We start from the raw sequence: 20667 nt of genomic DNA, 5'->3' as shown, positions 1-20667 counted from the left end.
AGTGTGGCAGGTTGCATTAGCTCAATCTGATCGAGCATCTGTGGAATGCATTGGAAAAACAAGTCCAATCCATGGAGGCCCTACCGCACAACTTACAAGACTTAATGGATGTGCTGCTAACGTCTTGGTGCCAGATACCACAGAACACATACACAGGTCTTGTTGAGTCCATGCCTTGACAGTTTAGAGCCCTTTGGGTTGAACTAGAGGGACCTACACAATATTAGGCAGGTGGTATAAATGTTATGGATGATTTGTCAAGTTGTTAAAACTTCAACGGTTTCTTATTTACAGTATGTCAGATCCAAAAAAGTGGGTAACTACATACAGTACTCCCAATTTTTTCTATTTTTGCATATTTGTCACGCTTGATTGTTTCAGATCATTAAACTAGTTCTAATATTAGACAAAGAGAACCCGAATAAACATAAAATTCTGTTTTTAAGTAATGATTTCATTTATTGAAAGACTAATGCTGTTCAGCACTACCTGGCCTTATGGGGAAAAGTAATTGCCTCCTTAGCTACTAAATCAACCAGTTAACCAAATTTAATTGACAATTGGGTTCAATTTCACAAGCCATACCCAGGCATGATTACTGCCAGACCTGTTGAATATGAAAATTACTTACTAAAACCTGTCTGGCAATGTGAAGCGGCTTAGGAGGTCTCAAAAAGCAGTACATGATGCCAAGTTCTAAAGAGATTCAAATACAGTTGCGAAACAAAGTCATTAAAATATGCCAGTCTGGAAAGGGTTAGAACGTTATTGCTAAGGCACTGAGACTCCATCGAAACACAGTGAGAGCCATTATCCACATATGGAGAGAACTTGGAACAATGGTGAACCTTCCCAGTAGTGGCTGGCCTACCAAAATGTCACCAAGAATGCATTGAAGACTCATCCAGGAGGTCACAAAAGAACACATACGAACATTTAAAGAACTGCAGGCCACACTTGCCATAGTTAAGGTCATTGTACATGACTTCACAACAAGAAAGACACTGGGCAAGAATGGCATCCATGGAAAAGTTGCAAGGTGCAAACAACTGATAAAAAAAGAACACAAAGGCTCATCTTGCATTCGTCCCAAAAAAATCAGTACTTTTAGGGTAATATTCTGTGAGCTGATGAGTCAAAGGTGGAACTTTTTGGAAGACATATGTCTCATAACATCTGGTGTAAAGCTAACACTGCATTCCACCATAAGAACATCATACCAACTGTCAAACCTGGTGGTGGTAGTGTGATGGTCTGGGGCTGCTTTGCTTCTGCAGGACCTTGATGACTTGTCATAATTGATGGAACCATGAATTCTGCTCTCATCAAAAAATCCTGAAGGAGAATGTCCACCTGTCAGTTCATGAGCTAAAGCTCAAGAGCAGTTATGTTATGCAGCAGGACAATGATCTGAATACAAGCAAGTCCACCTCTGAATGGTTCAAAAATTAAAGCTTTGTCGTGGCCCAGTTAATGTCCTGACTTGAATTCCATTGAGATGCTGTGGCAATACCTTAAACAGGCAGTTCATGTTCGATAACGCAAAAATGTAGTTAAATGAACACAATTCTGCAAAGAAGAGTGTGCCAAAATTTCTCCACAGAGATGTAAAAGACTCATCATAAGTTATCACAAACATTAGCTTGCAGTTGGTTCTGCCATAGGTGGCACAACTAATTATTAGATTTAGGGGGGGGTAATTCTCTTTATTACATGGGTGATATAGGTTTTGAATAAATATTTGCCCTCAGTAAATGGAATAATAAGTTAAAAAATGCATTTTGTGTTTAATGGTGCTGTTTTATCTTATATTAAAATTAGTGTGATGATATAAAACATTTTAATGTGATAAATTATAAAAAGTAAAAGAAATTGGATGAGGGACAAATACAGTACTGTACATGGCTGCTATTACTGCTCAGGTAGGAATCTTTATATAACTTTTCTAGTATTTTGACCAACAAAGCACATTTGTGATGTTTAATGCCCCTAGGGGCACTATACTGCCCTGCTAACCTAGCTTTCCAAAAAAAGATGAAACTCAGGCTAGGTTCAGACTGTGTTCAAGCATTAATATCGACGGGAGCGTTTGAAGAGTGCAACCCAGTGTATGCCCCATATCTGCCATTGACTCCTATTCAAAATAAAAAAAAAACCACATACCGCACTTTTTTTTGCATGCAATTGTATTGAACAGCATTGTAAACTATGCATTGCAATAGAGTTGAAACTTAGCTACAGTATACCAATCTATCTATACCAGTCAAATCAGCGAGTGTGTTCTTATGGCCTATATTTGGCTAAAGATAGACTGTAACCATGTTAGACATATATGTCGGGAGAATTACCCGGTGAATACGTACGCCCAAACATGGTGTGAATCTAGCTTAAGTAAAAACGGAATATTGGGATTTTTTTACAAGTTGACACAAAGGCAAAACTCAAAGGGCCTTTATATTGCTGAAAGAGCTGGTGTTATGTTATTATGGTGTTATTATAATACTGTAGTTGCTCTGTACATAAAAACTACTGTTCATACAAGCATGAATAGACTGTTCAGAAATTAGTAAATCACAATTTTATTTATAGAATTCTTTCAAAATGAATTGCTTTTTTCAGTGGTCACCCTAAGAAACCTGCTAGAGTTAAGTTGTGATGCCAAATGCAGACAAAGCCGATCCGGATTAGAATTCTGTATTTCTTATTCACACTTTTTATGTCATCTATTCCTTTCCTTTACAAAGCAGGGCGAGATGAGTACATAGAGGAAAGGAATCACATAGATTTCCTACTTACTGGAAGTCAAGCTTAGTAATTTGTGATAAATATTACGTGATATACAGCAAGTGTCCTAGTATTTTGGCTCAGCTTGCAAATCATGACAGATATTACACTAATGAACTCTAGACATGTTGTGGCAGCAGAATCATTATGGGAAAACTGTACATGTATATATATATATATATATATATATATATATATATATATATATATTCTGCTTCTTTGTCACATCACAAATATTCTATACAAAGGACAAGTCAGAGCAGAATTAGAATACAGTGTGCCAGGCTAAGAAAGATCAATTAAATGTCACCCAAATGGTTAATTAGTTCATTCTTCTGGCCATGAGATGTGCTATCAGAAGGATCTTATAGGAAATAGGCTATTAAATTCATGATCCAGTATATTAATGATGACATTAAAAATGAAAATTAATATTTTAAAACAGTGACATCCATTAATAAATCTACCAGTGGCTATAAGATTTGAGCTGCTGAAATTTAGATTTGTATTGTGTGAGGGGAAACTGCTAGGAAAAGCTATAACAAAGCCCCATGCTCATGTGTTATTCTGAAATGTTTCCAGCCCCAGTGCATAGAGCTGTCTGCTCAATAGATGCAGCTTACCCGTCCAGCATAATGCATAATTGTGAAGACAGGGCCTTGTTCCTTGGATGTGACGTTGCCATTTCCATCTTTTGCTGATGTATAGACTGTATTTGAATTTGATGTCTCCAGGAGTGACTGAAGACGTTTGGAAAGGCTTTGTTCCATAGGATGAATGGACTGACTTTCTTCGTCAAGAATAGACAGAAAACCTAAAGGTTTCTGAAAAACAAGCACATTTTTGTTTGGTTTTAATAACATAACATAACATATGTTATAAAATATGTCTAAAATACCAAAACCTAATGTTGTGTATATTAAGGAATTGTTAAATGTTATCCAAGAACATCCAATAATGGAAAGTGTTCAATAAAATAGATAGACAGACAGACAGACAGACAGACAGACAGACAGACAGACAGATAGATAGATAGATAGATAGATAGATAGATAGATAGATAGATAGATAGATAGATAGATAGATAGATAGATAGATAGATCAATAAATGATAGATAGACATGAGATAGACAGACAGACAGACAGATAGATAGATAGATAGATAGATAGATAGATAGATAGATAGATAGATAGATAGATAGATAGATAGATAGATAGATAGATAGATAGATAGATAGATTCATTGATTCTCCAAAATGCAAATCCCACTAATTCGCAGGGAATATCGAATCTGGAGCAAAGTTGCAGCTAGAGTTTCCTTGCCCTGTATATAAAAATCCTGTCCAGGGCAGAATGGCCAATAAGCAGCCCCCCCCCCCCAACCTGCACCTGAGCACATGCCCCACCAGCCCCCCTAGCTACTCTACTAACTTGGGAAATGAATTCAACCAACTCAAAATTGATAGAGAAAAAAAACACGAGACACATTCATAAAATAGTCATAATCTGTAAATAGATTTAATCATTTACATAACAAAAACTGTGCACAGCTGTGATATAGTGGTGTATACCCAATAAACAAACTAGGGTCTAGGATATTGTAATAGACAGAGCTTCCTTTATTACAATTCCAGCCTGTGGCATTTTACCACAAAGAGACCCTTAGAAACGTCTACAGCTCAGAGCTGTATTAGGCTGGAATGAAACATGCAGAGTATCAGGAAACTTTTAGGCCTCCTTCACACAGGGCTTTTGTCAGGCATTTTAAGCTTTATGAGAAAACGCATGTAAAAACGACAGCGTTTTTTAAATGTAACAGGTTTTTCCTGGCATTTTGAAGTTCCTAAGAGAAGCCTATGGAGAAAAATGGCAATGTCATGCTGCGTTTTGATAAAAACAACTTGGCCAAAAAAGGTTATAAAAACACCAAAAACCAAAACTACGTATGTAGGCAACAAAAAACACCCCCGGAAACGCATTAAAAAAACGCTGTGTGTGAAACCAGACTAACATGAAGCAGATTTGTACACTAAATGTGTAATGTCCACTGTGTGGGTGACCATTAGATTGAAGAGCAAAAAGTGAATAAATTGATGGCACTTTTCCTTGCTTTGTACATGTTTTTACTTTATGATAACACATGTTAAAGCCATAACTACTGGTGGGCGTAACAGTGAACACAAAATATTCTATTATATATTATGATTCTGTTATATATATTCTATTAGAATTCTAAAGGATAGTTTATTGTGTGTGCGTGTGTGTGTGTGTGCGTGTGTGTGTGTGTGTGTGTGTGTGTGTGTGTGTGTGTGTGTGTGTGTGTGTGTATCTTTAGTGTAATTCTTTCAGGGAGAAAGAGAATAGACGGGACAATAGTTTCACATACAGTGTTGTTTAACTAACAATGAGATCAAAGGTCTGAACCTGCTATTTCTACCTCATCCCTCTGTATTATTTGCCTCCTTCTTATTTTCTGTTGTCTGACTTCTAGCAGCACTCTCATGTTCCAATGATCCAGATGTGACCAACTAATAAATCTTTGAAGGTGTTGTCTCAACACAGACATTGATGGTATATCTCCCCAGACGATCACCTATTATAGTTAATGGATGATCATGCAGCCTCTGGAATAAAGCAAAATGGAATCGACAGGATACTAAGTGGCACAATGCCTTCCAGGTGCCACTGCCAGTTTGTTGTAGCTGTTGTTGGGGGTCATAGTAGTTGGACTCGCACCTATCAGACATTGATGACCTAACCTGGGGATATTTTATCAATGTTTTTCTTAATACAACCCCTTCGTGCCAATCGCCAAAAACATACGGTGCTGAGAGCAAGTACTTAGCACCCGATGCTGTGATTGTTGGGGCACAGTGGATGTGCCTGAATGTTCACTCACGGATGGGGGTCCGACTTTTATTTACCCTGCAGAAACAGTCAGGATTGGAGAAAACTCTGATCCTGGCTTTTTAACCCATGTAATTTTCAAATCAATAGCAATTGTGGCACTCCCAATGCCCCTGATCGTCAGCCTTGGCTGGTTTGCAATATCGAACAGGCTAAAGGACATATTAAAAGTTAGCACATTGCATATAGCACACTATAGATCAGTGGTCTCAAACTTGGCTGGGTAAATGGGCCACACATTTGAAGTTGACAGGCCACATTACTTTCAAATTTGATACAATACAAAATTATCTGTTAATCAATCAGTTATTTGAACTACTATAATAATACCATTTGGTTTAAACTTTAATTAAATTTGTGAGTTTACTCCATGTGCTTATTAAAACAATCCAGTTTTCCAGTTTAAGTGTCGCTAAATGCAGTCTGGCAGCTCAGTTGGCAGCGTTTCGCAGACACAGGAATGTCAAGATTGGGCAGCCTCTGTAGATAGTGCCACAGTGCCCTCTGTGGATAATGCCACAGTGCCCTGTGTAGATAATGCCACACACCCACCTGTAGATAATGCCACAGTGCCCTCTGTAGATAATGATACAGTAGATCAAAACACACACACACACACACACGACCCCAGTAGATAGCTCCATTAGGGCTCCCTCTGGGAGTGGAATCCCTAACCAGAGCATTGCCGGCGCTTTGGCCAGTGATTCCTCTGCCGAAGAGCCCTTGATGTCACTGTCCATAGGCAGTGACATCCATAGACAGGGACGTCAGGGGATCCTCCTGGACCGGAATGTGATGTCGGAGCCCGAGTCCCAGAGCAGAGTAGAGCAGTAGTATAGGCTCTGCTCCGGAACTCTGGGGAAGCCCCTAACATCACTGTCCATATATTGAGAGTGATGTCAGGTGCAACCCCAGAGCCATAGTCCCAAGCAGAGTGCTACTAGCTACAAGCAGCTCTGCTCCGGGACTCTGGCTCTGGGGTAGCCCCTGACATCACTGCCCATATATGGACAGTGATGTCAGGGCCAACCACAGTGTCGGAGTCCACTCTGCCTGGGAATCCAGCCCTGCTCCTGACATCACTGTCCATATATGGACAGTGATGTCAGGGCTTCCCCAGAGCCGTAGTCCGCTCTGCCTGGGACTCCAGCCCTGCTCATGACATAACTGTCCATATATGGGTAGTGATGTCAGGGGCTACCCCAGAGCCAGAGTCCCGGAGCAGAGCTGCTTCTAGCGCTCTGCTTGGGGCTCCTGCTATGCTTCTAACATCACTGTCCATATATATATTTGGCCTGCTCTCTCCTCTCCTGAGGGAGCTACGGTGTCCCACGAGCCGCAGATGACAGCATCAGGGGCCGCATGCGGCCCGCATGTTTGAGACCCCTGCTATAGATTATGCCCCCACCTCCAAATTGGCTGATGTAAGGGCAACTGTGAAATACTGTTACAAGGCAGAATTATTATCAGGGTCAGGGAATTTGTTATTTACGTTGCCCACATATATCTGATTTTTTTTTCTCTAGGCTGGGGAATTCCTTTTCTACCAGAAGCTCGAATTTGTCATCTGCTAAAATCCGTTATAGTCTCGAATCTCAGGGTGAAAGCCCCTATTTCATTTTTCCATATAGATTATATATTTGTTGATTGTTACATGTCTATAGTATGAATGAAATTTATATGGAGATTTTCTTTAAATGTTTTATTTCATAGTAATGTAATGCACACAAAAACTGAATATGCTGCTGGTGAACTGAAAATCTATATATTAGGAATTGAATGATTCAAAAATGTGGAATACCTGGAAGAAAAAATCTAGCACTGTTGTGTGGTTTCCAGGACAATACATGGTTTCCATGGAAACTCCCTCTTGTTCACATTCAGTTTGTTCTTGCAGAAATAGAACTCCATTGATATACTGGTGTATTTTTTCGTTGGTCAGATTAATGCAGAGCTGTAAATGCAAGAAACATTTCATGTAAATATCAAAGGAAAAAAAATATGGCCCATCATTGTCATATGTTTCAACAATACATTATCGTACATTGAGAACGGAAATGGAACATAATAAATATTCTCTTTCATGCTTTTCAACTGTTTCCTATTATACTTGTCTAAATGAGGATAAAAACCATAAGGATACAATAGACTCTGACTAAAACCAAAAATAAACTGAACAGCATGAGTCAAGTATTTGTAAATTGTCTACATATATATTTATAAAAAATGTAACACTATCCAGTAGAACGTTACATCTATTTATAGTTTTCTTACAAACTCTATACAAATAAAACCTCATCTGAACAAATACTATCCATGCATACACTGCTAGACTCTGCCCTTTTGGCTGCAGGAAATTTGAGCTATAACCAGTCCTCGGGCTGTGCATGTCAATTCTGTGGGAATTAATGAAATCCGGAGTACCACTGAACTTCAAACAGAACTGACATAAAATATTTTATGTGGCAAACGCCAAAGCAATGTCATAATTATGCTTAAAATTTATATAAAACTTACAATAAGCTTAGAAATTTTACATTGGACTTAAAAATGGATAATGTCAGAGTGTTTGGTAATTATTCTAAAGAAAGCTTACAGGCTATGTACACCTTTTGAAGGGCAATTATTTTTTTTTATAAAAAGGTTAGTGTGATTAGTGCAACTTTGTAAATAGTTTTTATTAAAAATGTGTTTTACTTTTTGAGATACAGCTGCTCTGTATCAAGAAAGCTGTATCGTTCGCTATGACCTGAATCCGTCATTCCCACGTACCTGACGGGTTCAGTGTCAGCGGGTCCGACGTGTCTCTAAAACGCAGGATCCACAGATCAGCTGTATCTCAAAAAGTAAAATTATTTTTTAATAAAAACTATTTAGAAAGTTGCACTAATCTGATTAAGCTTTTTATTAAAAAACTAAAACATTGCCCTTCAAAGGTTTACATAGCCCTTAAAGCCTCAGCCTTATTCTGAAGAACAAATGAAATGACAATTTGTTATAGGGCATTTTATATTGATGGCCTATCCTTTGGATAAGATAGGCCATCAATATCAGATCGGTGGGTGTCCGACTCCCAGCACTCTTGCTGATCAGCTGACTGAGGAGCTGCAGTGATGAACACCGAGGCCTCTTCATAACTTACCAGGCACAGCGCTGTACAAAACCGTAGCAGCTGTGCCTGGTTTTGCACTTCTGGTTTAATTCAAATGGGAGATGACGACCTCTCCTACAAAAAGGCCATCAATAAAAAAAAAGTCTGGAAAATGCCTTTTACTGTCATTGTATCGCCATTACTAGCAAGATGAAAATGTGCATTTACAAAAAAAAATTGCAAAACTTTTTATTTTGCTTTTTTATTGTGTAAATACATCAGCCCATATGTCACATATTTTTGTGTGAGAAGGTAACAAACTCTATAACAATTTATTAAATAAAATATATTCTTATGTTAATGCTAATAAGAAGATTAAGCACACCTGTTCAAATGAATTTCTCTGAAAATCCTCAAAGCCAAACATATCCAAAATTCCAATTGTGAGATGAAGATAGCTAAAAATAAGGAAGTCGTGTTACTGAATTAACAATGTAAAAGATGTATTAAAAAAAAAAGCTAATGAAAATACTGAAGCCAAAACACTCAAGAAATTATGTTACATTTTGGCACTAAATTAAGTACATACGGAAAACTGAATCATTTTAGAGCAATGTAAATCCATTAGTATTCAGTTCTATTAAAAGATAATGTAACGTTATACTCATAATAAAGGGGTCTTCTGGTTACAAGTTATCACCTTCGATCAATTTTACTTTGTAATTTGCATACCAGTCATTCTAACTGAAAAGCCTCTGCCAGCTTACAACAGCGTATGGTTTGGTATACTGTAGCGTTCCATCCTAATGTTATACAGGGGCTTCTCAGCCACATTACTTACAGAGATAGCGCCATTTTTAAATTTTATTGCGGAGGCCATTTTTGTAAAATGAACAACAAGAAGTGACCACAGGAAGTGCAGCTTTACTGTAATTTTTAATGAGCTTCTTAATTTGCGATCAACTGTCTCTTTTATCAGTATGCTCTACCAATAATGAAGAGACAAATATACCGTCAGCTGCAAAGAAGTTACTTTAAAGTTGACAACCAATATGGCTGCACTTCCTGTTGTCACTTTAGGGAGAAATGACAGAAAAACAAAGAAATATCATTAACTATTTAAGTAAATAAAACATAATTACTAAACTTTGGTTGCTGATCTAATTTCTGATTCATTAAATAATGTAAATGTTTATATTTTAGGTGTAAACTTTCTTTACTTCAAGGTCACAATGGCAGAGAATAGGTATTTTGTGAAAATACAATAGCACTGGCACCGTAGATTGTAGGCACACGTATATACCTGATTGCCCAATAGAACTGATTAAAGGGGATTTACACTGGGCAATAATCAGGCAAATGGTCATTCATAGAACACTTGTTGCCAATAATTTCCCTGTGTAAACAGGGCAGCTATCAACAGATGAACGAGCAAACGTTCGATCATCTTCTACGTCGTATCGTTTTAAAAAAGTAAAATATTATCGTCGTCGGCAGCACATCTCCCGGTATAAACAGGGAAACGCACTGCCGACATGATAATAACATATGGGGACGAGCGATCGGAGTAACGATTGCTCGTCGCCATCCATAGCTCCGTGTGACAGTGGCAAATGAGCGTCGCACTCGCTGTACCGGCCGACTATCGGCCGGTGTAAAAGAGCCTTATCTGTTGAGGTAATCAGTCCTTTATTTGTTTTAGGATAAGCTCTTTATAGACTAACAGAATATTAAATACGAGTCACAACAAAGACTACAAAAACCAAGAGGTAACCATGATAACATGACATGGTCTATTAGTAAGTATTGACCTAATCAACCATGCAATAAAAGCATATCATATAGACTTTTATATTTTGAACAATTTGAGCTGACCTCATGATCCCCTCTGTTTCTGTTTTCGTCATAACAATATGATAAGTTAGGAACAAATATCTAGTAACTATATTTCTATTAAGCCAGACCTTGAGCTCTAAATGTATTTTCTTCCACATTGTGAAAAGTTATAGTTGACACATTTGTAGAAATCAAATGGTACATTCTTAATTATACATTTATTACACCATTATAATAGTTCTGCTTGGTATGATAGTCATTTAGAATATGGTATAATAAACTATTCATATGTGTTTTATAATTGTTTTAATTATTATTTTATTCATCATTTTTAATCACTGTAAATAGACTATTAGATTTTTTAAAATTTTCTTTAAACTATTAGAAGTAATCAGCGGTAACTAATAGGGATCTTAATACAAGTTACCAATTAAAAGAGTAGAATATTTTACTACTTGTAAACAATATTTTTTTTTATTCATAACCACAAGAGTCTTATCATTTTTTTATTCCAAATGCATTATCATATCATGAAAAATGAATTTAGGTCTTCTTCAAATAAATATACTAAGGACAATATGGGAAAGATGATGTCTTGATGACCCCATCAAATGTGCCCAGTTGACATTTATTTGCTGCCTCTGATCTATTTCTATGATTTATGGTACATAACTATGTATAAATGACAGGATAGACTTATGGCTTCCCGCTTTATTTTTGAAGCTGTGTCTAGATTACAGCAGTATATAATTGCAATACAAGAAAAAACAGAATTCCATGAGATCTAACAAGCAAATTTTCAATTCTTTAAGCATATATAACATATATTGTTTTTATAAAAGTAGAATATGATTGTTCAATAGTTACAGTTTGACAAATTTTATATATATATATATATATATATATATATATATATATATATATATATATATATTTATATCTTCACACTTTATTTAGTACCCATACAAAATTAGATTTGAACTTAAAAGGATAAACAGGACTTTTGTGCTAGTCTTGTAGCAAATCTTACAGGAACTATCCAAAGGTGGCCTAATAATTTTATATCCTATATTAACAATCTGTTAACGATGAACATCAATGACAATCGTTATGTCTCCTAAAATTATTGGATTAGAACAATGGAAATTTGCTTCATCTGTCAATAAATATAGGATGTGTTTCAAATATTTTTTTTGCTACATATTCACCCTATTAATCAGCTAATGGAAGAGGAAATACTTGTGCAGCAATAGCAATAAATTATATTTGCAACTGGTAGCAAATCATTCCCAATTATTGCTCAACGTATGCCACTCTACTAACCAGGATCCCCAAAATGCTATATGCAATTCCCTAATAGTTTAGTTGAAATGGCTCCAAAGGATGAGCTTCCTTTTAAAATGTAGCTAGAATATTGCTGCTCTCTGCAATGACTTAATAAGGCCATAGGAAGTAATTACTGTATGTTCTTCTTATTGAATGGAATTCTTAATTCAATTACAGATGTGAATTTACACAAAGCATATTACTATATACCAATGCTCTGATCCATATTTTCACAAGTCCTATTAAACATGTCGCATAAATGGAGTCTCATAAACAGAGAAGAATGAATTTCCCGAAAATTTGTTTCGGGTTGATTCTATTGGCTGTCTAATTTGATTCAGTCCAAATAAATTTGCAGCAAATCGCAAATGCCCTAATTGACTCTCAGATGTTTTCTAGGACTGCATAAAAGGTGAATACAGTCCTAGAAAACATCAGAATGTTAAACTAGGCAATTGGAGCACTTTCGATTCCACCATTAAAAAAAAAAAAAAAAATTACCATACTCACCTCCCCTGATTTCCCATAGCGACTCACCCCTGGTGCCCTCCTGAGATTATGTTGTTTTGTCCTATGTGACTGCTACCGCATGTGATTAGCTGAAGCGGTCAAATTGAACAAAGGAAGCCAGTGGTCAAATGGGACAAAACAACGTAATCACAGGAGGCTGACAGGCACGCCTCGCTACAGGAGACCAGGTAAGTATGGCATTTCTTTTTATCTCCTCTGCTCCCCTCTCTTGTTTCTAATCTACCGATTCATGTGAAGAAAAACCCCAAAAGTTTCGGATTCCGTCTAATCCAATACTTTTGGGAAATTTGGTATGAATTCGATTAGTTTAGAATCAATTGACTCATCTCTACTCATTAATAAGTGACGTGTGAGAAATGTTGTTTTAATTACTAAACTGCACTAGATTAATCCATATTACAAATATGTATTACACTGTTTGCTAATCAGCTCAGCAGCGCAAAGCCATATATAAAAAAAAATAATTCTAAGAGAGATTCTATTTAATCAAAGCCTCATATCAATAAAATACAGACAGGCATGTATAAATTCCTACAATTCGATCCCCTGCTTCTGCAAGAGAAACACTGGTCCAGAATGCATTAAGCATTGGCTGTGAAGATAATAGATCTATAGATATGTGGTAGTGGTTTTTCTTTTAATAAACCATAGATTGTGGCCTGATTTAGTAAACAGTTTTCTGTGAGCTCATATATTACACCTGGGAGACAAGAAATAATAGGATCAATATAAGGAATTTACGTAGATAAGGCCAAGGCCGGAAAATATGACCTTGATGAAGTCATTTATACCTCCCAGTGACTTTCTAAGAAATTATATAACGGTATAGATGTTATTGTGAATGGAATTACTTTATCTTGCTCACCTTATACATTTTCTATACTTCCTTTCTGTTACTTTTTAGATATATTAGATCATAAACTGAGTTGATGCCCAGAATGTCTAAAGGTAGAAAATTGTTATTGTAAGGGTATGTTCACACGCTGAGAGGCAGTTACGTGTGAAAAGACAGACTGTTAACAGCTGCCTCGTTTCACACGTAAATGCTCCTCCTCGTAATTTACGAGGCGTCTCAGACGCTCGTAAACCTTGAGCCCTGCTTCATTGATTTCAATGAAGAACGGCTCAAATTACGTGGCAAAGAAGTGCCCTGCACTTCTTTGCCGAGGCAGTCAATTTACGGGTCGTCGTTTGACAGCTGTCAAACGACGACTCGTAAATAACAGGTCGTCTGCACAGTACGTCGGCAAACCCATTCAAATGAATGGGCAGATGTTTGCCGACGTATTGTAGCCATATTTTCAGACGTAAAACGAGGCATAATACGCCTCGTATACGTCTGAAATTTGGCCGTGTGAACATACCCTAAATGTAAAAAACTTGTGCAAGGCATAAAACAGAAAATGGTGACTTACAATGAAATGCTAATATACAAAGTGAAGAAAGGTGACCATACACATTAGACAAAACTCGTCAGAACCCTTAGATTTCTAGGATCAGCAGACAATCTAAAGTGACCCAAATCTCCCCTGATGTCAGATGTCGTGAGAAAGAAGGTTTGTGCCCAAATCTTTCTTTTCATGGGAGATAAGTCATGGCCATAGAAGCATTATAGGTAAGACCAGTGGCGTAACTAGCGCTGTTGCAGCCATAGTGGCAGCTACGGGGCCCTCAGCATGAGGGGGCCCATGTCACCTGCCATGCCCGACCCACGGGCCCCCCCATGGCCGGAGGCTCCACTAGCAGCGCGACGCCACTGAACACTACGGCAGAGCAGGAAGGTATCTCCCCGCTCTGCCATTAAAGGGGTTGTTCCTACAAAACACATGTATCCCCTATCCACGCTACAGAAGTGGTCAGGATTCTGAATACACATCATGTCCTGGCTGGAGGTAATGTATATTTATTGTCAGGACACTGCAGTAATGTTAGTGTGTGTGTATGAGGCTGCACATAGCGATATAGCTATATCGCTAGTGCAGTGTAAATGAATGGAGAGAAGTGTATGACGCTGATTGGTCAGCGTCATACACTTCTCCCCACAACGCCCACTTGGTCATATAGTAAAACACGTCCAGTTGTCCATTGAGAAAGTCATTAGCATAAAGCTAATATAGGTCATAACTCTGTCAAAAATGATGGTTTTTCTAAATAAAAAACACTGCTGTAATCTACATTACAGCGCCGATCACATCATGTAAAATATAGTCCACTTATAATGTGGTGACAGAGCCTCTTTAAATCGCTCTAGAAGGAAGTCTTAATAGACACACAAAACATTTTACCACCAGTCAAAAGACCAGTGGCGTAACTAGCGCTGTTGCAGCCATAGTGGCAGCTACGGGGCCCTCAGCATGAGGGGGCCCATGTCACCCGCCATGCCCGACCCACGGGCCCCCCCATGGCCGGAGGCTCCACTAGCAGCGTGACGCCACTGAACACTACGGCAGAGCAGGGAGGTATCTCCCCGCTCTGCCATTAAAGGGGTTGTTCCTATAAAACACATGTATCCCCTATCCATGCTACAGAAGTGGTCAGGATTCTGAATACACATCATGTCCTGGCTGGAGGTAATGTATATTTATTGTCAGGACACTGCAGTAATGTTAGTGTGTGTGTATGAGGCTGCACATAGCGAAATAGCTATATCGCTAGTGCAGTGTAAATGAATGGAGAGAAGTGTATGACGCTGATTGGTCAGCGTCATACACTTCTCCCCACAACGCCCACTTGGTCATATAGTAAAACACGCCCAGTTGTCCATTGAGAAAGTCATTAGCATAAAGCAAATATAGGTCATAACTCTGTCAAAAATGATGGTTTTTCTAAATAAAAAACACTGCTGTAATCTACATTACAGCGCCGATCACATCATGTAAAATATAGTCCACTTATAATGTGGTGACAGAGCCTCTTTAAATCGCTCTAGAAGGAAGTCTTAATAGACACACAAAACATTTTACCACCAGTCAAAAAACTTTTTGGGAATAATGAAATAATTTCAAGAGAAGAAGCTAAGATTATCTTACCAAAACTTGCAATTAAGGATCAGAAATTAACCTTATTAACCGAATCGATAACATTTTTTACAACCGATATATTACAATCATTCACCAAAAACGTAAGAACAGACTTCTACTCTTCTAAAATATTACCTAAAAAGCCGATCTAAAAAATGTACCAATTACTAATTTTTAACTAAGATACTCCCTCCTTTATTAGTAAATGGGATAAAGTATTAGATACAAAATGCATGAAATAGCAGATTAATCAAATTCTTAAAAACACTCAATCCCTCTTGAGGTCCACCAGGAACAAGAACTAAACTATAAATTGCTTTCACACTGGTACAAAACACCAGAACTGCTAATTAGAATTGATCCCATCCACGGGCATAACTAGGAAAGACTGGGCCCCATAGCAAACTTTTGAGTGGGCCCCCCCCCCGGTAACCAACGGCGCCACAACTCCCGCCTTCCCAACAATGAACACTTATCAGTTCTGTGTGCCAAGTGTACTCTTATTAACCTTTTAGTTACTGGGTTACAAATAATGTAACAAACAGTTAAGCACTGATATTATAAAACATTTTTTTATCACTTAATTATGTTATTTCATAGTTAATTAAAAAAAAGCATGATAGGATTAGATACACAGCTCAGCAGTCAGTATAGGACTCAGCTCACTGACATTGCGGCTCCAGTGCTGGACCAGGAAATTTAAGATAATAATTGCTTTGCTTTTTTATGTCTTACTAAAAATTTTTTGCCTTTTTTTTACAGGTTCGATTGTCGCACTACATCAATGACAGAGTTCTTTTTATTCTCAATAAAATGGTTAACAAGGGTTGTGTGGTGTTTTTTTTTTATTTCAATAAAATATTTTATCTATGTCCTTGCATTTTTTTAAACTTTATTACTACCACCTTACTGATGCCCGCTGGCTGATTGACAATGTCCATTATTAAGGGCGGGGCTTAATGTTAGTCATGCAGAGGCTAACACTAACCCCCATTATTACTCAGGTACCATCTGCCACCAGGTGTGCCGGGAAGAGCCGGGTACGATCCATTACCCGACCATCTGTAGCGGCGGTCGGGCACTGGGCCGGCAGCAGGCTGATATTATTAGGCTGGGAAAGGCCAACAATATTGGCACTTCCCACCCTGGTAATGCCAGCCTGCTGCTGCTGTGTTCTATCTGGCTGGTTATGAAAAATGGGAGGGGGGGTGCTGGGGATTTTTTACCATTTAAAAAAAAAAATGACGTGGGGTCCCCCCCCCCATTTTCATAACCAGCCAGAAACAACATAGCCGCAGCAGCCTGGCATTACCAGGGTGGGAAGGGCCACTGTATTTGGCCTTTCCCAGCCTAATAATACCAGCCTGCGGCCGCCCCAGTGCCCACCCATAGCTACAGATGGTCAGGTACTGGATCATACCTGGCTCTTCCCAGCACCCCTGGTAGTGGTGGGTACCGGGGTAATAAAGGGGGTTAGTGTTAGCCTCTGCATCAGCTAACACTAAGTCCCTCCTTAGTAATGAACACTGTCATTCAGCCAGTGGCCATTACTAAAGAGGTAGAAATAAAATGTTTAAAACATAAAAAGACAAAGAAAAAATATTTTATTGAAATAAAACAAAAACACACAACCCTCGTTAACCATTTTATTTAGAATAAAAAAGTCGTTATCGAAGTAGTCCTCAAATCCGAAGTAGTCCAACAACCGAATCTGTAAAAAAATCACAAACACAAAAAAAAACCCATTAGTAACACATGTGGTAGGCCTAGATACAGGGCCCCAGCAGATAGTAATGTTTCACTTACCCTTCTCTTCGGCTCTGGGCGCACCAAAGGTCCTGACGCCATCCAGCGCCGCGACGTCAAGATGTGAAAAAGACGTCAGGACCAAAGCTGTGCTCGGGAACGAGGAGAGTAAGTATATTGTTACTATACTAACAGGGGTCCTTGTAGTTTATTACATAGGGCCCCGGTTACTATAATAATTTATAATAGTCATGGCGCGTTGGGCAACGGGCCCACTGCCTTCGGGGCCAGGTCGCAATTGTGACTACTGCGACCCCTATAGCTACACTGCGACACTGGGCTGTATTATGCAGCCGACACCTGCTGAGTATGGGGGCGCTCAGCCCGTTCCATACTTCCCCATGATGGCTGCTATACGTACATGTATGTGGCATGTCGTTAGGGTGTTAAAGGGGTCCTCTGGACATTTCTTATTGATGGTCTATCTTTATGATAGGATATCAATATTAGATCGGCGGGGGTCCAACTCCCGGAACACCCACCGATCAGCTTTATTGGAGGGGCCGTAGTACTCGTCGCCTTGGCCTCTTCAGTGTTTACCAGGCACAGCGCCGTACACATCGGTAGCAGCTGCGCCTGGGATTGCAGCTCAGTCCCGTTCACTTGAATGCAATACCAGGCACAGTCGCCCCGTGTGTGTATGGTGTTGTGCTTGTTAACTGGGAAAAGTCAGACGAACGCTATGGTCCCATCAATCACGGACCCCCACTGATCTGATAGTGATGGTCTATCCTAAGGATGGGCCATCAATATAAAATGCCCAGAGGACCCCTTTCTTTAATGTAATGTGTGTGAAGTTTGAAGTTATATAACGTGGCAGAGGGCAGGGCCAGGCAGGCATCAGTATATGTGTTAGGGGGAATTCACACTGAGTTTTTCAGCATGCTTTTTGACGCGGAAAAACTTGTAAAAAAACAGACGGAAACGGATGTGTTTTTTCAAGCGAGCGCTAAAACCGCTCACGGGAACAAGCGACTTACCCCTATCTTTGTGCGTTTACGTCTCTGACCTCCCATTGACAATAAGAGGCAGAGAAATTTGCCCGCGGCGCTCAATGTCCGCAGCCAAAAAACGCAGCAAAAAACACGGCAAACGGCGTGCAGGCATGTGAAAATCTGACTCAAAATTACAGAAGGAATTTTGAGGCAGATTTTTCTGCCTGCAAAAAACTCTGTGTGAACAGGACCTTAAGGGCTTATTCTGACGAACGTGACGTTTTTGCCCACGCAAAAACGGCGGCGTTTTGCGTGCGCAAAATGCACTTGACAGCTCCGTGTGCCCTGTTCATATGGATGCGCGGCTGCGTGCTTTTCTGTTTACATTCATTCTTTTACTGTTATTGCGCGAATAACGCTTGTCCCACGGAAGTGCTTCCGTGGGGCATGCGTGATTTTCATGCACCCATTGACTTCACTGGGTGCGTGAGGGGCGGAAAACGCCAACACATAGAACATGTCGCGAGTTTTACGCAGCGGACTCACGCTGCGCAAAACTCACGGACTGTCTGCACTGCACCATAGACTTCTCTAGGTCGGCGCGAGCCGCGTGAAAACCACGCGGCCGGCACGGACGCCAAACACGTTCATCTGAATCCGCCCTCAGGCTTCAGTATAGGTGTTAGGGGGAAAGTGTCTCCCATTGAAATCCATGAAATTTTTCCTGCGAGCAGTAAAAACCGCCTGCAGGAAAAAGAAGCGTTAGGCTATGTTCACACAGAGTTTTTTTGCAGGAGGAATATCTGCCTCAAAATTCCGTTTGGAAGTTTGAGGCAGATTTTCCTCTCCCTGCACACAGATTTTCACAGCGTTTTTCGCCCGCGCCCTTGGAGCGCCGCGGGCATAAAACACCGCAAAATACGCTTTCTCTGCCTCCCATTGAAGTCAATGGGAGGTCAGAGGTGTAAATCTAATGGCAACTACTCTCTACTGATTCTCCTGGATCTCTCTACAGCATTTGACACTATAGAGCACAAACTCCTACTCAACATGCTCCACTCTATTGGTCTTAACGGTTTCACAACATTTCACATAACTACTATACATCATGGCCGGCATCTAATTAGTTGGAAAGACGGGGCCCCCTTCCATTATTCCATCGCCCCCCCTGCAACTCGATTACGAGGTGCTGATCGTTGTCATGGCAGCCTGCCATCTTTGTCCTCCTATTAAGTCCTGCCAGAGGCAAAGCCTAATAGGAGCTGATAAAAATTACAATACGTTGCAATACGTAAATACAATCTCCTGTATCATCCTTTTTTCCTCATAGATTGTAAACTCACTCCTCTTGTATGAATTGTAAATTAGTTTGTCACTATATAACGTCTGATATTGTCTCTACACGTTCCCTCTGAACTGTAAAGTACTGCGTAATCTGTGGTGCTATATAAATAAAGATGATGATTATTATTATTCAATTATTGGCTATATTTTGGAGTTTTACTGAGGAGATATGAATATTGTTTTTCAAATAGCTATTAGGGCAGAACATCCTGTTCTATTGCGTATGAGACCTAATAACAGATTTGTGTTCCCATTCCAACGCAGTCTCTTGTTCCAGATAATTTCCCAAGTTTTTAGGAAGCGCTGGCATTTAATTAATGATGATCTGACTAGGATAGTTCAACCACCCATAGTGGCTTATCTAAGTACTAAGAATGTACAAGATGTACCGGTGAGATGGAAATTTACTGACCATACAGACAAAATCAATCCTATGTGGGATTACGTATAATGAAGTATAAATGTGGACATTATAAATTCTGCCTACATTTTAAGGATTTGTGATTTTATCACATGTTGGTTTGACTTAGGTTTATGCTATATTATGCCCATGTGAGACATTTTACATTGGTACATTAGGTCTAGAGAACATTGCTGTTCTGTTATTACTGGTAATGATGCAAGCTTCTCAAACAAGTACAAAACGTTCATAAATGGAGCTTGGACCTTCAGGCTTTTGCTGGTATCGATAGCCTTAATAAATCTCTTGAAGTCCGTGAATAGCAAAGTTTCCTTATACAATGTAATCTGGCTGAATTTTAAAACCAGCTAAAATAGTTTTTCAACGATAACAATAACTTGTGTGTCTTATTAAAGTGATTTTAATAATTGCATTTACTGTCCAAAATAGCTAGTCTCCTTAGTAAAACATAACCCAATGTGTATGATGTATAGAAAAAGTGGGAAGAATCTATGCTAGGAACAAGTCTTGAGAGAGTGCCAACTGGACGGGAACCGGTTGTATGCCAGTAAATTCTCGTTTTAATGAAGTTCCTGTTACGTGAACTCATTAAAAAAAAAACATATTTGTTCACGTGGTGAGTGCCATGATGATTTTCTCTTATGGCGGTATTCGGCTATAGCACAA

General features: G+C 39.1%; 1 protein-coding gene across 4 annotated transcripts in view; it reads right to left on the bottom strand.

The window, feature by feature from the left end:
• The window catches only part of MYO16 (myosin XVI), a 397050-nt gene that overhangs the window by 105218 nt on the left and 271165 nt on the right, over positions 1-20667 (bottom strand). For all 4 annotated transcript variants that reach the window (XM_075852491.1, XM_075852492.1, XM_075852489.1 and 1 more), the window contains exons 21-23: positions 9168-9240; positions 7493-7645; positions 3408-3608 (exon numbers count right to left, since the gene is read on the bottom strand). In XM_075852491.1, coding sequence (XP_075708606.1) covers positions 3408-3608; positions 7493-7645; positions 9168-9240 — 427 coding nt within the window. The remainder of the gene's footprint in view (positions 1-3407; positions 3609-7492; positions 7646-9167; positions 9241-20667) is intronic.

The sequence above is a fragment of the Rhinoderma darwinii genome, chromosome 2, assembly GCF_050947455.1.
Source record: "Rhinoderma darwinii isolate aRhiDar2 chromosome 2, aRhiDar2.hap1, whole genome shotgun sequence".
Classification (NCBI taxonomy): domain Eukaryota; kingdom Metazoa; phylum Chordata; class Amphibia; order Anura; family Rhinodermatidae; genus Rhinoderma; species Rhinoderma darwinii.
This window is presented reverse-complemented; position numbering and strand designations above follow the sequence as displayed.